Source organism: Meleagris gallopavo, chromosome 4, assembly GCF_905368555.1.
Source record: "Meleagris gallopavo chromosome 4, MGAL_WU_HG_1.1, whole genome shotgun sequence".
Lineage (NCBI taxonomy): Eukaryota > Metazoa > Chordata > Aves > Galliformes > Phasianidae > Meleagris > Meleagris gallopavo.
Genome location: NC_139407.1, coordinates 4189481 through 4212212, shown reverse-complemented (window position 1 = coordinate 4212212; position 22732 = coordinate 4189481). Strand labels below are relative to the sequence as shown.

The 22732-nt window shown below is 38.4% G+C and overlaps 1 protein-coding gene across 1 annotated transcript in view; it reads right to left on the bottom strand.

The window, feature by feature from the left end:
* Positions 1 to 22732, bottom strand: part of CPE (carboxypeptidase E) — a 42965-nt gene that overhangs the window by 4713 nt on the left and 15520 nt on the right. Inside the window, exons 2-6 of the mRNA XM_085222037.1 lie at positions 9228 to 9424; positions 7139 to 7306; positions 6459 to 6576; positions 5261 to 5443; positions 1379 to 1518 (exon numbers count right to left, since the gene is read on the bottom strand). Coding sequence (XP_085078163.1) covers positions 1379 to 1518; positions 5261 to 5443; positions 6459 to 6576; positions 7139 to 7306; positions 9228 to 9424 — 806 coding nt within the window. The remainder of the gene's footprint in view (positions 1 to 1378; positions 1519 to 5260; positions 5444 to 6458; positions 6577 to 7138; positions 7307 to 9227; positions 9425 to 22732) is intronic.

Sequence of the window (22732 nt, the reverse complement as noted above, 5' to 3'; positions counted from 1 at the left end):
GGCTCTTACCCAAAATGTCCAGGGCTTTGAGCTGGACCACCTGGAGTCACAGTACTCCCCACTGAGCTACAAAAGAGCTACAATGGATCAGGTCTTTGCTCCTTCTTGCCTCATAGGCAATATGCTCCATGCTGCAGCGCAGCATCCATTGAGCTTTTGTGATCTCCAGCTGAAACCCTTCTCTGTTCAGTGACAGAACCAGATTCTCTCATTTCTTTAAAATCAAAGGAGGAATAGCAGTGGCACTGATGTTTAAGAGATGCTTGAGAACAGGGACCAAGATCCACCATCACTACTCACTTTCTCCTCAGAAAACACCAGGATTATCTGAACTGTCTGTTCCTAGTGAAATTAAAGCACTGATGTGACTACAGTGTGTGAGGAGACCAGATTGGCTGAGAAAAGCAGAAAGTACACATTAGCACTGTTCTGGCAATCACGAGGGAGCTGGAACACTGGGCTGGTCTTGTTACTCTCTAAGATGCCAGGCAGACCATCTGAACTTCAGAGAGAAAGCCAGCAGCTCCACAGAAGCTAGGAAGTTGACGAATCAACCTCTTACACATTAGTAATTAGGAACATGCAATGACACCACAGTTTTAAATGATAGAAAGAAAATTAACCCATGCAGCCAAAGAGCTGAGCAACATTTAGATAGCTGAGATGTGGATCTCATAATAAATTCCAGCCCACATACCACTTTCAAAACTGTCTAACTCAAACATTTCAAATGATGAAGTATTTCACATTTCTAGCTACATAAAGTGGTTCTGCAAAAATAAATTCTTGAAGAAGTAAATGTATTACTTGACCAACTCTGCCAACAAAATATGTTTCTGATTTCATAATCCCAAGTGTGCAGCCATTAATGACAACAGATATGTTTGTGATCTTGAAGTAACAATATCCAGATTTCAGAAATTTGAAACTGCCACAGTTTGGCAGATATGCTCCCTGATGTTATACTGAGCTGCCACCTACAGCCCAACCTGGTCATCTATGCTCCCCTTGTGCATCCAGTCATTCATGCCATCTCCTGTACACGCACACTTTCATCTGTAGAGGGCAATTTATCTCCTTGTGCACACATCAATGCTGGTGGGATGGATTTATACTCTGGAGATGTGTATTAGCAACCATTCAGGAGGCCAAATTAAGTTAAAAATCTGTAAAAACTGTGATGGATTCCATTTTTTTTTTTCCTTTTTTTTACACCCTTACATTCAGAAGTATCATGCAGGATTATCAGCTTGGAGATATAAGAATTACGTACTGATCAGATTAATATGAGATATCAAATTAAATGTTCGCTCAGCACAAAGTTTTAGAAAAGTTTCACATACAATAACTAGAGTTTTGCCATTCTTTTTTTTCTTACCTGCTCAATGTAATTGATGAGGGAGTTCTTGTTGTCCTCCCAGTAGCCCTTCAGAGTTTCTTCAGGTGGGAATTTTTCACAGCTAAGCTCCACTGTGATTTCAAAGCAGTTGCTGCTGAGGTAATTGAAATCCTGCATTCCTACAATGCCAGAAAAGAGTTATGAATGGATTTTGCATTGTTCTTAAGTAACTGGAGCAAAGAGGGACATGTGAGATGCTGGACATACTAAGAAAATAATAATAGCTATAAATACAATCGGAACAATTCTATTTAATCAGCTTAGTTCTGAATTGAATGATGTTACAACAGAGAAACTAACAAAACACTTCCCCCCAGGGAAAGTTTAGAAAAGACATGACTATGATGTTGCACCTGACCTGCATGCTCCAATCTGACACATATTTTTCAGTTGCTGGCATAAAGATAACTTCTTTTTCCTCACTGCGAACTTAAAATCATTTCCAATTCTGTCCCAAGTGTCTTCTGATGAAAGTAAAAGGCGATCATTTTGTAATCGAAAAAGAATGACAATTAACTATAGAGCAAATGAAGCATGATAAAATGTCTTTGAAAGAAAGACTGATAAATACTGGTCAAAAACACGATAAATTTCCTGAAAACGTAATATTTCAACTTAGTAACATTTTACTCGAAATAGCATCTGTTTTCTAAAGAATATTCTGAGTTCGGTCAAGCTTTTGTGCATAGATCCCAAATATATGATTTTCTACAAGGAAAAAAAAAAAAGCAGACATCCTACTAATTTTTTTCCATATATAGTATTTTTTTCCATAGAGAGAACGCAATACCTTTGAAAGAGAAACACTGGACAGATTTCAATTAATTAAAAGAAATCTCATTATAAATGTAGCTTTAACCATACAAATTTAAGAATATATACAATAGCATCATCAACAGGTGTAAAAAGCTGGTCAGAATGACATATTCTTTTGCATTTCTGAGCCATTCCTCTCTCTGCAATGGGAATGTTGTCTACTGCAAATCAGTCAACAGATAACCAAGACAGTTCCAGTTCTGTAAGTGGATCAAGAACTGGGGGGAACATGACTGTCCTTAGAAAGGTTACAATTACATTCTTTGCAGATGCTGATAACAACTAAGCTCTTGCTTTCCCAATCTAGGTAGCAAGCAGAGTCAGTGGGCTCTCTAACAGAAGGCTGAAAAGAGAAAGGTTACCAAGTATTTATAAATCAAAGGATTTTACAAGCAGCTACTTCATTCAGCCCTGCGTTGATCTGTGTCAGCTATGTAGGAGACCTAATATGATCTCTTTACTAAAGCACTGGCACTATGCACAGCAATGTCCAGAGAGCTGACGTCATATCCAAAAGAGAACACCGAAGGCAGTGAACAGATTGAGTCAGGAGGGGTTTTGCCAACACATATGGATGAAGAGTCTATTTTCTGCCAATCAGGCAATAGACTTTTAACTACTGATAGGAACAGAGAGTGTTCAGACTCATTAAATTAAAAAAAAAAAAAAGTTTTCTATTTTTAAGCCTGTTTAGATGGCAGGAAAACGAGAACACAGAAGGCAAGATGTGCTCCTGAGAGGGACATCAGAGCTGTCCCACCACGCAATTTTATGTGATGGATCATCACCTGTACACAGCAAGAGATCAGCAGAGTCATGAGTCACCCCAACAGCTGACTACCAGGTAAGTGTTCCAGACAGCAGATAATGCTGTTTTTCTTGATTTCTTTCTTCTACAAGAAAGAAAGAAATCATGAAGAGAACAACATGGTCCCAAAGAGCACAACATAATTTTACTGTGATGCCAACAACCCTTTAACACTGCTGCTCCAATACTCGGGAATTTTCTCCCTCTCCACCTCCCAAAGCAAGGTGACACCAGGGATGTCCTAGCATCCCAAGGACAGAATTAAGAAGGAATGTAGTTCTGGTTTTGTGCAAAACACTCATACCTCATAGTTTGTTTCCTGGCTCTTGGCATGGTTGGTGGAAAAAAGTTCCGCCTACATCACTGATACACAGGTGATGATCTGAATCTCTGGCATAGAAAATGGGTTAAAGATAATCTGGATTTGAACTATGGCCTACTACATCTGCAGTCTGGTTGTACTGGCCTGGCTACAATTTGCATTCTTTATCTGCCTGTTCATACAGTAGTTAAGTGCAACACCCAATAAATCAATACATTTCAAAAGATTTATTCAACCCTGCAGCAACTTTGATACCACTGCCCAAAGCTTCTAACTGCCCTATTCCTCATCGTTATGCACCCAGGATATATCTGCGGTATCCACATTATCACATTCCCAAAGCTTCTCATTTTAACAAAAAAAGTGGAGTGTGGTGTGCCATTGGAATCCAGGCATCAGAATTACCTACACTTTGAATTAAAAGCTGTATCAGAAAGCTGGCTGTACTTCCACACGTGTAAAGCCAGTAACTTCCAGCAAGACAGGATAGAGTACTGTACACAATATGGAGAACATGTGCCTCCTACGTGTGTTGTATAAAATCCCTAAGAAATGTTCCTTAGTACTGCTTTCAAAGCTGGTAGCACGGAAAGTAATTGAAGTTAGATGTGAATGAACAGAGTGCCAAGAGTGATTTAAGATCAACTGAAAACAGAAAGATATCTAAGCAATAGCCTGTGAGCACAGCAGTGGAAACTGCACTGAAGTGCTATTTTCATAATGACATTAGGATCTGATTAGATTCTGGTGATACTGTAATGACTGAGCAGGCAGAGCATGCTTATGGCTAGTTAGTAATTCATTACTATCTGCTCTTCTCATTTGTATTTCCAAATAGCTATTCCACACAAAAAGTACATTAAAAAACCATTACTGGTGTTGAAAAGCTTTGCACTTACTAGTGAAGGAAATTCCAAAATTATTAAATCATTAATTACAAGCTGATAGAAATAAGACCAGCATTAAAAAAAAACATTTTATATACAAGTTTGTTTTTGCTTGTGGCCTGATGTGGCCTCTTCCTACAGGAGTACAAATTGCTTTTCAATAGCTTACATCACTGCCAACTTTGAGCATACTACCATCTGGATAGCAAAATGTCACCAATACAACAGATGACTTCACTGCCACTTTCTGTCTCCTAAGAGAGCTTTCCAGAATAAAGGAATAAAATTTCAATAAAACTTTAACTTGAACTAAGTAATGTTTAGTTATTTTCCTTAGCTCTAGATGTAGAAAGAACTGCTTTCACTGAACTCCTTTTATGCTTTTGTTGTTGCTTTTCTTCTAACTCACTCTGTTGCTCTTACTACCATGAAGGTTTTGATCAACAATCACAGCTTGCCAGCTGACTTTCACACTTGGAAAAAACAACAATAAAGAACAAATTCATGCTGTATGGTTCACAGTTATCTCCATTGCATCTCTCCATTTTTTACTGCATCATATTAAGATTACAGACTCTGGTTAGAACTAAGACTCCATAATTCTTGCTTTTGTACAAATACATGAAAAAAAAAAAGGCTCTCTTGGGCAATTTTCAGTCTAATTTAAAAATAAGATCCAAAAGAAGAATTAATTCAAGCTTTCCAACAAGTTTTTCCAATGGAAAAGTCTTTCTTTGTCATATGCAGTTTAGTCAGAATGAAAGCACTGCATCAAAACAATGGAAAGAGAACATTTTCCTAAGGAAAAAAAATAGAGGCTAAAAGTTAAATAGGTTCACATTTTCATAGCTAATACTCAATATTTCACTAAGTTATTTTTTGATTGAACTGAAACAAATTAAACAGTTAAATCTTTCAATCTGGTGTTGCCGTGGTACCAGAGCAGTGATATTCCAGTCTGGGGGAAGGAGTTTCCAGAGTGAAAACTCAAGCTTGAAATAACCACCTGAGTCAGCTAAGGGTCTCACCTCCTGGGACACTGTACCATGCACCACCATTTGTCGTTCCATCCACAAAACTGCTGTCATCATCATTTTTACGACATGGTGGTCTGTTTGGATCAGACATAGCAGGGTTTAAAGATGAGTAACTGCGAGCCAGGCTCTGAAAAATAGCATCATCAGGGCAGGAGCTGTATTCGTGAGCACTGCCTGGGGAGAAAAGAAGGTCCAGGAACAAGAATTACCAAAAACACAGTCATACAGGCTGGGGTCAGAACCGAGGTTACCCATGCTGCACCTTCAGGATGCTGCTTGGGAATTCCCTGTCTGCCAGTAAGTGTTCTATAGCACTATCAACTAACACGGTGTTATTTGAATCACACTAACATTTCTCCAGTCCTTAATCAATTGTCTGTACCAGGCTGCCCTGTTATTAACATGAGTATTCATATCGGCCTTAATATTTATTAAAATATTCATTTCAATATGCACCAAAAAATCTAAGGCATTATAGGCTTTCCATTCTTTTTAAGAAAACAGAACATGGAAAAATGTTTCTACTTAAGAAGTTGTACAGCCTGGTATTCCAAGAATTTGCAATTAAACTATTGGAGACAGACTGAAGAAAGTCAATTACCAACAATATCATCACATCACAATCATTTCAGTCATGTGTACAACCTGTAGTGGCAGAAACAGCCGTGTGCTAAATGGTAACATCTCTACTCAAAGTGATCCTTGTTTTTATATGACCAATACTATGAAACAATAATAGCTGTTTTTATTAGCATAACACTGCTTTCAGAAATCCTCCTTGTAAACGTGTAAGTAGAGAAACCTTAGATTATACAGACAGTCTAGACACATCTCTCTAGCTTCACTCAGCAGGATACAAATGGCCTCAGCTAATTTAAGACCTAGGATGCCTTTATTAAATGAGGGATCATGATTTCCTCAGGCATTCCATCATCTCTGTGACGTAACTCTAGCAAAACAAGATATCTGTCTTCAAAATGGTCATACCGTGACTACTTTTAAACATGTTATTAATTAATGAGTAATAATTAATGAATAATAAGTCCTTATTGTCATGCCATGATGTTTACAAAGTGGATTGATGTAAGTACATCACAACATAATACAGAGCATTGAATAATGTTTATAATAATAAATATGGGGGAAAAAAGCATAGAATAAGTATTTCTATCTCCTCATATCTACATACCACTCCGAGTCTCATCATAAGGGTAGTTTGCAACAAGGTCTCCTCCATGGAGATTGGCAGAGAGCACAAAGGGAATATCCATAATCCAGTGAATGACACCTTTCGTTTCAGGAGCAAGCTTTAATAAAAGAGCATTACCAGCAGTTAAAAACTGATTATTTAGTGCAGAGACTTAGTTACTTGCATATATGTGACTTAGTTATTATCATATATGTTGTGAAATCGTTCAAATGAAGAGAGCTGGATTAGTCTTTTACATCAGAACTTGGATAGATTCATTATCAGCCTTAAAACTGGTGTAAATTAGATCAGAATGAGGAAACATATAAAGTTATCTCATTATTTTTTTTCTTCATATAATAATTATATCTAAGCTAAAACTAAAACATAAAACCAAGAATAATAATTCAAAGTATAAGTTGGTTGGACATAGTCCAATTCTCCGCACTGAAAGTAAAATTACTTCATTTAATAATTTGAATCTGAAGATAGAAAATGGCTATTAAGGCCATCAGATGAATAAATTTAAAGTGACCAGAAAAAAAAAAACAAAGCAGTTACACAAAAACACAGAGAATCACAAAGATTGCACACACAGCTTCAAGGGTTGGCTGTGTATCTGCTTACGCAAAATGGAAGAGGGAGGCATGCAAGCAACTTGCTCTCCAGCCTCTGCTTACCTTGGGATTCTGGTCTACAGCTTTCTTCATGTTTTTCAAGAGGTGATTGTTTGGGCCACCCTCCTTCTCATTAACATAGACTATCCTATCCAAATCAGGGAAATTTCGGTTCAGATCTATCCCTTGGGCATTGCTTCGACCAACAAACCAGTCTTTAAGTTCACCGGGCTAAATGAGGGAAAGAAACAGAAAGATTCAGGAGCTTAGGTATCAGTTCTTATGTAGGTATATTTACCAATGTAAATTCACATCACGTTCTTACCTTTCACGTTCTCGAGAGTAAGAACGGACCACGTGGGAGTAAAAGCTGAAGAAACCCAAACTGTCTCAGAGGAGGGAATCACTCCCATCATAACAAGTCTGGACTAAAGATGGGCAAAATTACCATCAGACTTTCCAGTGCCTGTCTGGTTTGTGCTTGTTGAACCTGCCTTCAGGACATGGCTTTTCCTCATTGCCTCATGTGCATGCTTTTGCCCTACAGGCCTCATTTCTAAGAGCCTCTGAGCAGCAGTGGGTGTATCCACCAGCTGCAAGGCACATTTGCATTTCCTTCGTAGTTCTAAATGGCTTCAGGACAAACAAGGGCATTAATCTTTATTTTTCTTGAGAGTTTTATTTTTGTGGCAACCGTCAGCTTCATCTGCTGCAATGGTGGCACCAAATAAAGATGCAGAGAAAAGTTCTGCAGAATCTTTCAGCTGCTCCTTCACATGAGATGTGATTTTGCATTAAGGAAACGCCTTCAGTGTGCATGGCTCTCCTCAGCTTGTCTTTCTAAGCTTTCAGTGCTTAGGTAGATTTTTGGTCTTCCTCTTGGAATATATTAAATGCAGTGTCACACACACTAGTGTAAAGATGCTGCTAAATCAGAACTAAAAGCACTAAAAGAAACTGCTATGCAAATCATTGATAATTTTAAAACAAGTCTTGTAAAAGCAAATGTACTTTAGCTAAAAAGTTTCAGATTATCTTATTACTGAATCTCTACAGTGAGAGATTTCAATCAAGTGGAATAGTGCACCAATTTGAGGACAACTCCTGCTTTATTACCACGAGAGGGAGACATCCTCATGGACATGGGTAAAAACAGGTCTCAGGTTTTTAAAGGCTGCTGAATGAAGAGCTTAATGAGTTTAACTTACTTAACCATAAATAAATAGTCACATTAAAAGATTCCGTATTTATATATCTAAATATGTAGAGAAATCAATAGGACTGTAGAACAAGAAAATTGTTGTTTTCCTTTAGAATAATAATACACACTAGAAATGTGACAGAACAGTATCCTATTTGTCCTCTATTTGCTAACCATGCACTAACACTCTTTACTGAGTTTTCATCTTAAACTAAATACTAAATTTTCTTGATTAATAGCACTTAGCTTAACCTAAGTACTTTATGCCTAAAATATAGATTAAGAGTTGTTTTTATTAAAAACATGGCTCACTTAGATTCCTTGTTTTGAGATAATTCACATAATGCAAATAATTCACATAAATGCATTTAAGTTAGAATATTAGAGGAAACATCAACTTTTTTTCCTCTCTAGTACTTTGGAAACATGATGTTTTCCTATGAGTTACTTGTTCAGGAAGCAATTTGGTCAGCAAACTCAGATGAAAGAATAGGCACGAAGCATAAACATCATTATATTTTAAAATGAAGTATATTCTTTTAAGACATAATGGCTATCCTTGGAAAGCCCAAGCACGATATCTTCTTTGTTAAAGAGAAGAAGCTTACTGTACTATTAGAAAATAAATTACACTGTACCACTCAGTGATCCCCACAGAGTTTATATACTTATAAAATAAATTAAGGTGCCATTTTGATCCTCAGGTTGATACAGAATTACAGAATCACTTGAATAGGAAGGAACCTTTAAAGGCCATCTAGTCCAACTTACTGCAATGAACAGGGACACCTACAGTTACATCAGGTGCTCAGAGCCCTGATCATCATGACTTAGAAAGTCTCCAGGGACGGGGTACCCCTCAAAAACCTGTGCCACTGCCTCACCACCCTTAGGGAAAGAAACCTAATAACCAGTCTAAAATACATAGATAGATATTGTAGTTTTACAAACCTGCGATGCTGCCTTCTCAAAGCCATCCGGATTCAAAGATGGCATGATATGGATACGTGTGCTATGGATCAGGTTGATAATAGTTTCATTGCCTTTCTGGTATTCATTACACAAGTACTGAGCCAAGAAGATGAGCAGCTCCCTTCCAACAGCTTCATTTCCATGCATATTCCCAACATATTTAAATTCTGGCTCTCCTGCAAGAGAAAGAAGCAGCACGTCTTAGAGTAGCTAAAAAAAACAAACAGGCATGGACTAATCACAGTACACCAGAGACAACTCTACTGCTGTGACTACATTTTGTCACAGCATCCCCAGGAAGCTACAAGTCTCTTTTAGGAAAGTGGATCTAGATTTTTTTTCCCTAAACTCTGGCTAAACAAATAGTAATTTACATTTGGTTGTTCGCCGAAGCCAGAGAAAGAATACCAGAGGACAATACACTATTTCAAAATAAATGCTAATCATAGTCATTAACACCACTATTGTTGAGATACAATGCAATTGATGCTTCAGTAACACAAAAAGGTGTCCTAATTTTTAAATATACAGACACTAACAGAGCTTCTTATCCTTAATGTTCTCACCAAGGTTAGGTTAACCTTGTCCCACTACACACGCATCAAACTGCAATTCTTCTACCAAAATTTTGCCATGAAACAGCTGCTGATCCTAGTGATCTGAAAAATCCAAAGCAGTTGCTTCAGATATTCAGCTCAGACTTTATAAAGAAAATGCAATGACCTAACTCATGGATCACTCCTGCTGAACATTCCAAAAAACATTCCATATATGTATCTATCGTACGAACGATGCATTCTCATGAATCATATGAATTGCTGTTTTATATATTGAACATATACAAGGATGTTTAATTACATATTTAATATTGGCTTTAATACATACTGTATATTTTTATATATTCATTTACCTGTGCATGTCCATATACAAGTTTATTTATACATATATATATTTGTAAGATCAGTACCTACATGAACATTCCAACATTCCCAAGTTGCACCCTTGCAATCCTAGATAATACTGGAGAGGTCTGAGATCTCACAGAGCTGTAAAGGATTTACTTTCTGAAGGACCACATCTTGGGCTCTAACTCCAGAGATACTTTAGTATAAATGTAAATATCTGAAGGGATAGCCAGCAGGGAGAGGAAGAGGGTCCCCCTATACTCTGCCCTTGTGAGGCCCCATCTGGAATCCTGCATTCAGGTGTGGGACTCCCATTACAAGAGCTGCTGCAGTGGGACCAGAGGAAGGCCACAAAGATGATTAAAGGTCTGGAGCACCTCTCCTATGGAGATAGGTTGAGGGAGTTGGGCTTGCCTAGTTCTGAAAACAGAAGGCTCTTGGGAGACCTCATTGCCACTTTCCAGTACTTGAAGGGAACTTACAATCACGAGGCAGATCAACTCTTTACACGGCCTGAAAGTGACAGGACAAAGCTAAGTGGCCTTAAACTAAGAGGGGAGTATTAGATTAGGTGTTAAGAAATTCTTTACTCAGAGAGTGGTGAGGCTCTGGCACAGGCTGCCCAGAGGGGTTACGGATGCCCCATTCCTGGTGGGGCTCAAGGCCAGGTTTGAATGGATCCTGGGCAGCCTGAGCTGGTGGATGGCAACCCTGGCCATAGCCAGGGGTTAGAACTAGATGATTATTAAGATCCCATCCAATCTAAGCCACTCTATAATTCTATGATTGTCTCATAATAAGGACATGCTGGCTTTTCTTGTTAGTTTCCTTTTTAGAGTTCACCTGTTAGCACAGCTTGAATCAAACCTTCTGCTGATGATACGCTTTGAATAGTCTCCATAAGCCCTGGGATAGCCTTTAGCACTACCACAGTGGCAAATTCAAGGCAAGAAGCATTACACAAACAAGGCCTAAATAATTGCTAATCAAGCACACAGCTGTATCTTTCAGTCTGTGCTTGAAAACCTTAATCCACTGATAAGGTCCTAGCAGAGCACTATTAATTCCAGGACTTCTTTTCTAAGACAAGGTAGTTTTGTACATATTATTTCCTCATGTCTTTTGTCAGGTTAAAAAATACTCCAGTTGGAATGAAACAGCATCATTTTATCTGATATGTACAACTCCATTACTGTGACTAAAGCCCTCCGTTTTCTCTTTTGGCACTGAGTTCTTATTTACTGTTTCTTCCTATCTGTTAATGCCAGGGAACGTAAGAGGTCTAATCATCAAGAGTAATCAGACCATGCACTCAGCCCAACCCTATTAAATCAGATGGATACTATTTAATAAAATGTGCAGCAGTGCACATCACAAATTCTCATAATTAGAACACCTGTGCATATGTATATTGCCATATAACTTATGGGGAAAATTTGTTTTGCAAGCTAAGACACAAGCTTATTACCATGGCATTTGTAGTTTTCCCTAGAACACCATTATGGAAGCCTGAAGGAGAACTCACTTCTCCTGACTCCCATCCTATGCATTATTCACTTGCCTTTCTCTTCCACCTGAATTTTACAGAATTGGTTCAAATGAAGAACAGAAACAAAGGTTTTCCATGCAGTATCACTTTCCAGCACCAATCAAAGAATTGTTAACAGTATGTATGAAGGTTTTTGAAAACAAGTACAGTCTAAAGTGAACCCAGAATAAAGCCTTATCGACCACTATCTTCAGCAGCAATAAAAATCTTATGTGGGCATAAAAAGCTGAAAGGAGTTGTGAAAGAGGCAGAGCGAGTCAATGGAATTACAGAAAGTCTTTGCTATGAAAAGTGATTGAAGATAGCTGGCTGGAGGAATAGCTGCTCTTCCCATTAATCCCTTGTAAGCCATTTAACATAGACCTTAATCACCCTTTATAGGATTCCACAAATGTAACTGCCTCACAGAATTCTTATTTTTTAATGAAAGGACTCTGAAAATCTCAACTGGATTATGAACTTTTCTCCAAATGAGCAGAAATGCTTCCCTTCCATGGCAGACAATAGGACATAGATCTTAGAGAAGAGGTATAAAAAAATAATTTTAAAAAGTCTCATTTATTTGACACCAACACATGCAATAAAGTAAAATTATTTTAAAGGGCTTCCATGTTCCAAGATATGATAAACACAAAGGAATATGCAACATCTGTTGCATGAATATTTAAAATTCTTATTTAGTACTATTAGCTTTCTGACAGCATCTGTATAAAAGACAATCTCTTATTCACAGTAACCATGGCAGGTTTTGTGTGACAATGGGAAGATGAGATTTATAAACACTTACATACAAATTCAGCCCAGATACAGAGGTTTGTGATAACAAATGAATGGGTGGATAACTAGTAACATCTTTTGGGGCAAGTCGTAAGAAATTAAATGCAGCGATCAACTTTGTAAATATCTCGGTGTCTCTCATGACATCTATGCCAGCACATCATTAAGCTTTTAGAAAGCTTTTACAACCCTCCTAGATTGATTGCGTGGTACATTACAACCTGATAAATGTTTGAGGAAAGAGTATTTTGAAATAGCAAGCATTTCTGCTACCTGACACTGTGAAATGTCACTATTTGCTTCTGCAGTTACAGTCAGCAAAGGTCTTCTGCAGCTTCCTAGGAACAGAAGGAACGTTGTTAATATTGGAAAGGTTGCCTAATTAAAGGTGACTAATCACTGCCATTTTTAGTTCAACGTGTATTTGAAAAGATAGTTATCTTCCAAATCACAGGAGCAAAAAGTTTAGCACTTGCTATGTAGGTCACTCTGAAAGTAATGCCTCCTACAATTTCCATGGAAACCACAACAGATAGAAATAGCACAATAACGCTATTTGATAGAGCACGTTCTCCACTACAGAACACTCTTTTTCAATGTAGCCACCACCTCTAGCTCTGCATTTTCATCAGTGATGACCAAGAGCCTGAATGCTGCGCTCATGAAAATCTGTACCAGCAGAGGTGACCCACTGTTGCTATCTCTGCTGCTGAAAAACACCACCCACTGCCTCACTGTGCTCACATCTACTCTTTGCTCTCCATCAACGTTCAGCAAGCATCAGTGAATGTCAATTGGTGCCATTTTTTTCCATACCGAGGAATTCAATAACACGCCTTTGTTTCGCATGCACTTCTATGTCAGAAGTCATTTTGTCAGACTGCCCTTCTGCTGCTGTTACTAACAGAATGTTGGTGGGAAGGTTCAGCTTCTACTGCCATACGACCAACATCTGCCTTTGATGTCGTGGGCCGACATAATAAAATAGGAGGCATTATTTTTGGAGTATTCCTTGTGTATTTATTGTGAGGCAAGGTAAAGTCATTCCACTAGTCAGACTCCAATGTCAAGCAGTTAACCTCAAAACATAAAGTAGTCTACTCATGGAAGTGCAAGTCATAGGGAAGGAAAAACTGACTATTGGAAATTTTAGGTCCCTAATGAACTGTTTTGCAAATGAGTATCAAACATCCTTAAGGACTTTCATTTCTAAAGGAAAAGCACGTAATGTTCCTGAAATAACAGACTTAGTGTTCTTGATTACAGTTGCTTTATCTAAAGGTGATCAAGGTATTTCTCATGTTCCACATTTTTGTTAGTAGTTCAAAGAGAAATAAACTCTCTGGAGGGCAACTATGAGGAAAATCAGGGATTCTAACATGAGTTTCCTCTTTGAACATAAAAATGGCAAGAGGAAAAGAAGAAAATAAATGAGGATAAAATGTAAGAAAGAGTGAAAGAATCAGAAAATTTAGATTTCTATCATTCTGGTAACTAGGCACCTCCAACCTGCCTGAGCAGCACTTCAGTAGAAACACTGATTTATGTGACATGTGAAAATGAACAGCCCTGGAAGACAGAACAGCAGGCAGTATTACTTTCTACATTCTTGTATAGGCCTTAGGATGTTAGGATGACATTTTCTAGGTACTTCTGGTTTAACTCTGCTGAAACAAACTTCTGGGGGTTTCACAGCTGGCTTATAGGAAAGCATAAACGGGTCAACATCCTTTTTTAAAAATTCCAACATTTGCTATCCCTGCCATGGGCTACTACAAAACACTCTGGGAACAAAACAGTAAGAAAAGATATTCAAGGAACTTTTTGCAAGCTCTTGCTTTAAAAAAAAAAGCACGTATTTTTTCACAGCCATAACTCAAGACCGGTCTCAAGCTGCTTCTGGAAATCTCTGCAACTCTTTAGCACTATGTATTCTGTATATTAGGTATGGAAGGGAAATTCTCCAGACATTACCTCATGTTGAAGCTGGTTATTTCCACCATAAGGGTTCTGCGTGACTAGATGCTTTCCTTGCGCTTCCAACAGCCCACTCTCCCTGCTGTCACTACAGGATGTGGCACAGCCACCCGCCAGCAGCGGGCACAGCATTAGCTCTGCTTCTGCAGACCCCATCACAGCTCCCTCCTGGTGCATTCCTCTGCCATGTTTATGCTGCAGTTGCACAGCACAGCGTTGACTGAGGTGTGTGTGTGTGGTAAAGGCCATGTGATGCAGCACAGAGTAGAATACGAATAAGGCTTTCTGCCTAATGCTTGTCTGCATGGATACTGTGAAATAGAATTGATGATTATTATTTAAATCGTAACTAATTAAACTTACTTATTGAATCAAAATCCTTAACTTAATAAGAAATCCTGAAATATAACACGCACAAAGCTCTGATTTTGTATAAATGAGTTAAATGACACTCTCAAATTCAAGGCAGATTAGAAAAATAGTGGAAGCTTGGAAGTAGCAAATACACACCTATACATACAGCCAGATTCACCAGACTGGTTTTGCATTACATTGCACCTTCCGTGCTCTAGGATAAACAACCATGTCTTTGCTTTTATAGAATTCATGCTTCATTGCAATAGCAGTTATGGTTAGCTCAGCATGGAAGCTGAGCCTCATAAGAACACAAAATATGCAATGGACAGTCCTAAGCCACCCCTACTGGTTACTGGCTGAGTATGGGATATGTTCTCACTACTAGGGAAAAAAAAAAATAGAAAAAAAAGGCCCTGAGCCTCTTTCTGAAAAATGCTGGCAGTACAGGGATGACACAAATGATCCTCCACCTGAGATGCTGATTTTGGGATGCAACAGTTTCAGTTCAGCTTTCTACTGTGCTCAGTAAAAAGAGTGAACTTCTCCATTTAAAACTACATGTGACCAAGCGAATTTTCATTTCAAAGACTTTCCCTGTAACCCTCCAGTTTTGGTTGGCATGTACTGCAAAGATACTTTTTTAATCCATCAACACATCACCAAAACAGATTTTTTAATGAGGAGAAGGTTGATATATAATTCAGGTATGTACTTACAACAGCTCCTCACTAAGCTCATTTGACAAGCTCTCTTCAGCAAACTACAGCATCAGCTTTTTCACTTCAGCCACAAAAGCTGTTGCCAATCATCATGGACTTCAAAAGGACAGAGCTCATCTATCCATCCCACTGTTTTTGTAGGCAATAAGTACGTGGGAAATTTCAAAGCTAAACTAGTTCAAATGGCTGCTGCCAGCAGGAGACACGTTTGGAACTTCGTGATCTACTTTTCCTCATCCTGATTTTCTGAAGAGACAAAATAAAAGATGGAAATAACCCATTTATATCCAGGTCTCAGGCTTTAGAGTCAAAGAGGAAAGCAGAAATGCTGCACACACACACACACACACAAACAAAAAAAAAGGAACAACAGCAGTTCTCCTTCTTTCCTGGAAACAAATAAAGAGAAATTCACTGGAAACAAACGGATCTACCCCTTCTACCTGCCTTAGACTTTCTCCTTTAATCTCAAGGAAGCTTTCTGATACATCATAGTGGCACTTGTTACTCCACTGAGGCTGCACAGACTGGACAGTTCTTTCTTAAAGGCAATTAAACATAATTAATCCACCACCATACTATCACAAAGTGGCAAAGCGTGAAAAAAACTGTAGGTTGCAGATTTGTGATTCAGATAGATGTGCTGAAGTTGGTCATCAGTAACAGATGGAGAGGGATAAAATGTCCCCATAAATATGCATCTGTCACGTCCCTCGTGTAGACAATGTGTCACAAAGTAAGAATAGCTTTTGCGTTGACTTATTTATTTAGTTCCCCATGTCTAGATGAGCTCTGATATTCACCAACGTTTGTTTCATGACTACGGAATCACAGAATGACTTAGGCTGGATGGACCTTAAAGTCCACCCAGCTCCAACCCCCTAACATGGCCAGGGCTGCCACCCACCAGATCGGGCTGCCCAGGGCCCCATCCAACCTGGGCTTGAATGCCTCCAAGAATGGAACACCCACAGCTTCCCTGGGCAGAGAGAAAGGGACTTAATACTGGCCAGAGTTTAAAGAAAGAGTTATGAACTGCCCTTTTAAAATAAATTGCACTAAGAAAGAAATAGGCAAACAGCAAAAGCTGATCACGTTGTTACCTTGTCTCTCTGTGGAAAAACAATGCAAAATTGACTTGCAATGACTAAGAGAGGACACTATTTACGTCAGAGAACAAGTGATCTGAAATATGCCAGTATCCTTAGAAACCAAGGAAAAAAAAAAAAGGCAGCTTCTTTTAGCCCTAATATTACATCAGCATGATGCTTTTGCTACAAAGGGTTTAAGAAAAACAGAATTCGAATATTTTAGAAGGTAGGGTTGGTTGTTCTGGTTTTGCAGTATAGGCTTACAGAGTGTATGAATCCTTGATTAAGAAGTGTCTTACTGCATCTGTTCTATGGATGCAGAGGGTCATCAAGACATATTCCAACAATACACCTACAAGCATTGCACTCTTGGAGTCAGAATTTTTCAATGGAATGTGAAATTATACTTCAAACTGGTATCGTAATGATTTGTTCATACCCACGAAACACAGACTTGGAGGAGGGTCTTCACACTCACATATGTTTGAAATACAGATACCCTTTAGAAAATACCCCTGTGTCATCTCAAACACTATAAAAATGAAAAGAAGGGTGATGATTCCTTATGACAGTACAAGGAGTGGAGGCTAAACTAGTGCAAAGGCAATTGGTGCAAATACAATCAAGCTTGGTGCGTAAAAGGAAGAAATGAATCATAAAATAACTTGTTGACTCAAGAATAATGATGCAGATGACTGAACCAGACAAATTGTTTGTCTCAATAGCAGAAGGGAGTGGATCCAGAAGGCCTTCAAGGTACGTTCTGCATTTGGATGAAGGAGATCCAGACAAAAAAGACATAAAAACAGCCATGTCAAGCTCTCCTTCTAGAAGAGCAAACATCATGTTAGCAAAAACGTGCGTGCTAACTACTGGAAAATGCCTTCACTAGTAAGAGTCCAAAGGACTTGCATTTCTGGTGTCTGGCTTCAGTTTTAGTGTATTCACCTGTGCAGCTTTTTATATTTTTTAAAGGCATAATAAAACACCAAGAGGTGAAATATGTTGTCATACTTCAGACTGATAGTGAAGGGGTGGAAGTAAAAGGACAATCGCGCCCTATCTTCCAGATTTGTAGCATTTTATTTCTATTTTATGTAGGTGTAAAATGCTAGAGAGGCATACAATGAAAACAAACTCCAGCTGAGTTCTTTATAGGCTGGCTTCGTGCATTTTGTGCTTTTATCAACAAATATTCAATATTCTGAGATGGTGGAATGCTCTTATGCATAGCATAATTCCTAATGGCTTGAGAGCTCATTAAGAAGCTAACTAGCCATCTTACAAAGGAGAGCATAACACAGCGAAAAGGCATCTCCTAAGAAGCTCTACAGCAATATTTCCATTTTGAGCTTTCAGGCATTTGTTTTTTCTTGGAAAATGAAAAAAAATCCCCATGGAAAGAAGACACTAATTTTGATAGGAAGCGAAGCTTTTATTGAAAAGCTATTTTAAAGCAGAATTGTTTTATGCCCTATTGTTATGACTTACTAATAGCTCTAGGAGGCAGACAGAAAATGTGGAAACACTTAGATGCTTGAATATATGGAAGAGAGGCAGTATGAATCCTAAGAGCTCGATGACAAAAGGAAGGCACACCCCCTCAAACGCTCTAATAAAATAATCCCTGTACACCAAACAAGAGCATAACAATTTGCTGCCCAAACCACTTCTGCACAATTTGGATAGGAGAATGCTGCAAAATTCCTACATGGAAATGAGAATTTAAAGGCTGGACAAGCTTGGCAACAAATCCACAGAGATACAAGAAATACAAACACATGCAAACACATCCGGAGCGCTGAGTCCCCATGCAAGAGAGGCATGGGCATACTGGACAGAGGCCAACGAAGGACCAAGAAAACAAAGGGGAAACAGTGCTGGATAGCATGCATGGGAAATTCTTTCCCCACTCAGTATACGAACACTTGTCTATTAATCTGCATTTGTGAGAGGTGTACATATACACCCAAGTACACACACTGAGAAACTGGAGCACCAAAGAGGTCATCCTCAGGTCATGAAAATATCTTTCATGTTTCTGTTCACTTACATGCTAAATCTAAAGTACACTTCTAATTTTAACTGAAGAAATTGCTTTTGCAAATATTCAAAAGCATATATAAAGACAGATCTGGCACTGTTCTCAAACAAAATCAAAACCACATGAGTTCAAGACAGAAAGAAACTGAACCACTTGGTAAGCAATCCAGTATTCCTCATCTTTATTAATGCTTTCACACTTTACAATTCAGTGGTCCATTCCTTTTTTAATCAAACAATGTGAAAGAAAAGCCTTTCTTATCATAAGACTAATATTTCCTTCAATATACAAGCTCAAAGTTGCATGAATTGCTTTCTAAAATATGAGAAATCCAGTCTTTGCCATATTTTCTATTTCTTCTTTATATGCACTTTTACATAACTTTCTCTTTCATCCTGGCTTTAGCTTTTATGATCGCAGCATGAGGACTGCCAAAAGCATGTTTCAGTATATTTTTTCCAGCTGTCTGCTAAGCAATAAAGAAAAAAATAGATACAAAATACAAAATATTCTTTAAAAAATGTGTTTGGATTACAGGAACACAGAAATGTGAAGGCAATGAGACTGAAGATTATCACATTGGCCATTACAGATTGCATTTCATGAAAAGCAACAAATTTGGGAAAGAGCAGCCAGCACATAAGCTTCGCCTGAGACATACTCTTAATCCAGCAGGTAGGAAGAATACTTTTTGATTTTCTTCTTCTCCCAGAGATATTCGACCTGGCATGGTTCTTTTTCTAATCATAAAAGCTTCAGTAACTAAAAAATAAAGACATTCTCCTCTTTGACTTTGCCAGTAGCAAAATCAATCCTTGAAATTACATTGAAAGTTCAGTTTTACCATCTTTTCTCACCATTCCAAACCCGAAGCAGTACAGTACATTAAACATAACAGCATCTTAAGAGGGGTCTGTCTGGAGCTTCAAGTGAAGCACGTGTGCAGGAGTTTGCCAAGAGAAGCCTTAGGGTCACACACAAAAGCAGCACTCAGAAGGCATCTCTCTCATGAAAGCAAAATGTTGGAGCAGTTCAGAAGAGAAGGCTCTGGGACTCTTCAACGGGGAGACGAGTGATAGGACAAGGGATAACAGCTTGAAAGTAAAAGAGAGGAGATACAGTTACATAATCTAAAGAAATTCTACGCTTTGAGGGTGGTGAGGTACTGGTAAGGCTCTAGATGCCCAGAGAAACTGCAGATGATTCAACCCTGGAAGTGTTCAAGGCCAGGCTGGATGAGGCCTTGGGCAACATGGTCTAGTAGACCAACTCCTTATTTCTGGAAAACTTATTTCTGGATTCAACTCTTCCATATTTGGTTTCTGTCAAAATTTAACTTATGAGGATTTTTTTGTTTTTGTTTGGATTTTTTTTTTCCCAAAGAAAAAATTTTTCACTTATTTACAAATTATCTGGGGATTAAAAAAAAAAATAGATAGTTCCCAGTAACACAACAGTTTAAATCATTTTCTTTTCACTTGTGTAATTCAGAAAGCAAATTAATTTTTCATGTTGAAATTCTTCAGGTGGCTTGTTCTCAGCAAGGCCTTCTCTTGGAACTAGATATAAAGCAACAGAACTATAAAAGCTTGAAAACACCTTCCAGGAGGCAAGATGAAATTAAGTATTACGATTCTATTTGAAAATGTACTGAAAAAGGTACATAAAAAATATCGTGGTTGCAGTGGGGTGCAGACATCTAGGAATCAGCTTTGCAGACGCATGTCTGGTAATCAACAGCACAGAAACACAGTGAGGTTAGCAAAAGAAATTGGAACATCTTGATGTTCCTTCTTTCTCTCCTTTTACTTACAAGGCGAGATGGAAAGTAAAATTATATTATTACTATATAAAGTCAACTCTCCAGTGTGAAGAGAATGATGCTTTTCTTCTGTCTCAGAAGACAAAGCAGCCCTTAGTGATATGGCTATACCAAGAACAAATTTGTGGTAGTCATCATCATTTGGCCCTCTGGACACATTGGTCTACTAGCATAAGATTAGGAACTGCCCCCAGGCCTCCAATCAGGATGTTACTCTGTCAAGGCTACGTAACTCATTAGCAAGGTAAAATACAGGAAACTAGAACTTACAAAGTTTCTATCTGCCACACATGACTGTTATGAGCAACTCATGCTTTGCTTTACAGTTCTTTCCAACCAGGAAAGTAGTTTAGCCACTGCGTTCTTCCTCAAAAGAAAAAGACTGCTATTTTAGACTGCTTGGCCGCCATTGGTCTATACAAATACAGAAAAAAATCTGTGCAGTTTATTTTAATGCTCACTAAATCACAGGCTTGCCTGTTAGTTATTTTTTTGTTTTTTTTTTTCAACCAGCTGTCTGAACTAGCAGCCCTCTTTCTGTACATGTACACAAGCATAGTTACAAGGCACCATCACAGTGGAGAAAGCCACACCATGATCTAAATACAAACTACTCAAAGCTGCCACTCCAGCTGTGTGATACTTTCCATACACGCAGTAATACCATTATCACACATCCTTAACAGCCCCTGGAACAGGACAGACACCACTGTGCCTTCACTGAACAAACAAAACAAGGACTGTACCTGCCCTTGGAGCTTTTGCTATCTGCATAAAGGAAGGAAAGACAATAGAAGCATATGGCAAGCACTAGGCACACTGTGATCTCACTATAGATCTCATTAACCCCTCTTCCTCTCTTGCCTATGATAACTTCTATGAGAAAAGTAAATATTATGGAGAGATTTGAAAAAGGGCTCCAAATCTCCAAGTCACTGAACTCAAAGAAACCTCCAAAAATAGGCAGAATGATACATTTGAAATATTTGTTGAAATACACAAACGAATATGCACACTGTTTTTCTTAAGGAACAGTTCATTTCACCATCTAATGAAGAAAATGAAGAATCACAGAATCATTTACATTGGAGAAGACCTCTAAGATCATCTCTTCCAACTGATCACCTACCACCAACATCGCCCACTAAATCATGTCCCTAAGTATCAAATAAAGAAACAGAGGTTTGTATAAGAAAAGTAAGATCATCCAATATGAATATCAGTTGACTGTGTAATTAGTATAAAAGTCAGTGAATACTGATAGAGGAAGCTCTACAGAGCTCTTTCCCCACAGATTTTCACAATAGAAAAACCCTAGCAGATGTCATTTTGCTTTTGCATCGATGCGCATGGGAGAAAGCAGGACAACATGTGACACTCAGCTGCTATGCGCTACCATTGTGCTTTACAGCTATGTGCTCTTTAAAGGAAGGAAGGATATGTGCTATCTTGTGGTTTTATTTTAGGACTGCCGAACCTGTGATTACACCCACACAAATTCATCTACAAAAGAAAAGGCGAGTTTTGTGAAAGTAATGTCACACCTAGTGAATATAATATTTTTCTAGGTAAATCAGACAAAACTAGAGGAGATGCTGTGTTTTCCTTATGCTGTTTACATGTGTTTTTATTTAAATCTCATAAAGCATCTCAGCATACAAGAGTGAAAGACAAGTAGGCTTTATGAACTGCGTGAGTGAAGAAGCCAGACAAGCTAGCAGAGTCTACATGGATATCGTATACGTATTTCTTCTGTCAGCCAATTCTGCTCCAAAGTATTCTCCAATTCTTATTCATTCATTTTTAATTAACACATTTTGAGCCCACCTGACATCCTTTGTAACTATTCTCAGGTCCGATGGGCCTTCCAGCTCATTTATCTTTTTGACCACTAGAAGCATACTCCTTGTGCTGAGCTACTTGATACCCATGGCAGTTGATATAGCTTTCTCACTGCCATTTATTTTCGCTTCTCTTTTCTTCTTTCATTTCTCTGTTGCACAGAGAATATACTGTGTATAACATCTTGCAGTTCAACACAAGAACCCCAACATGGGGGAAAAAAGGGAGCTGTAACAGACAGGAGGTAATGTCTGCACTGCCCTTCACAGCTGAGCTCCAGATCTGAATGAAGGTTGATACTGTAAGGAAACATGCAAAACCTCCACACATCAGATGTGCAAACACTTACTCTTGTGTGGACAAGACCTGGGATATAAAATTTGGTTGTCTTCCTCCCTCCC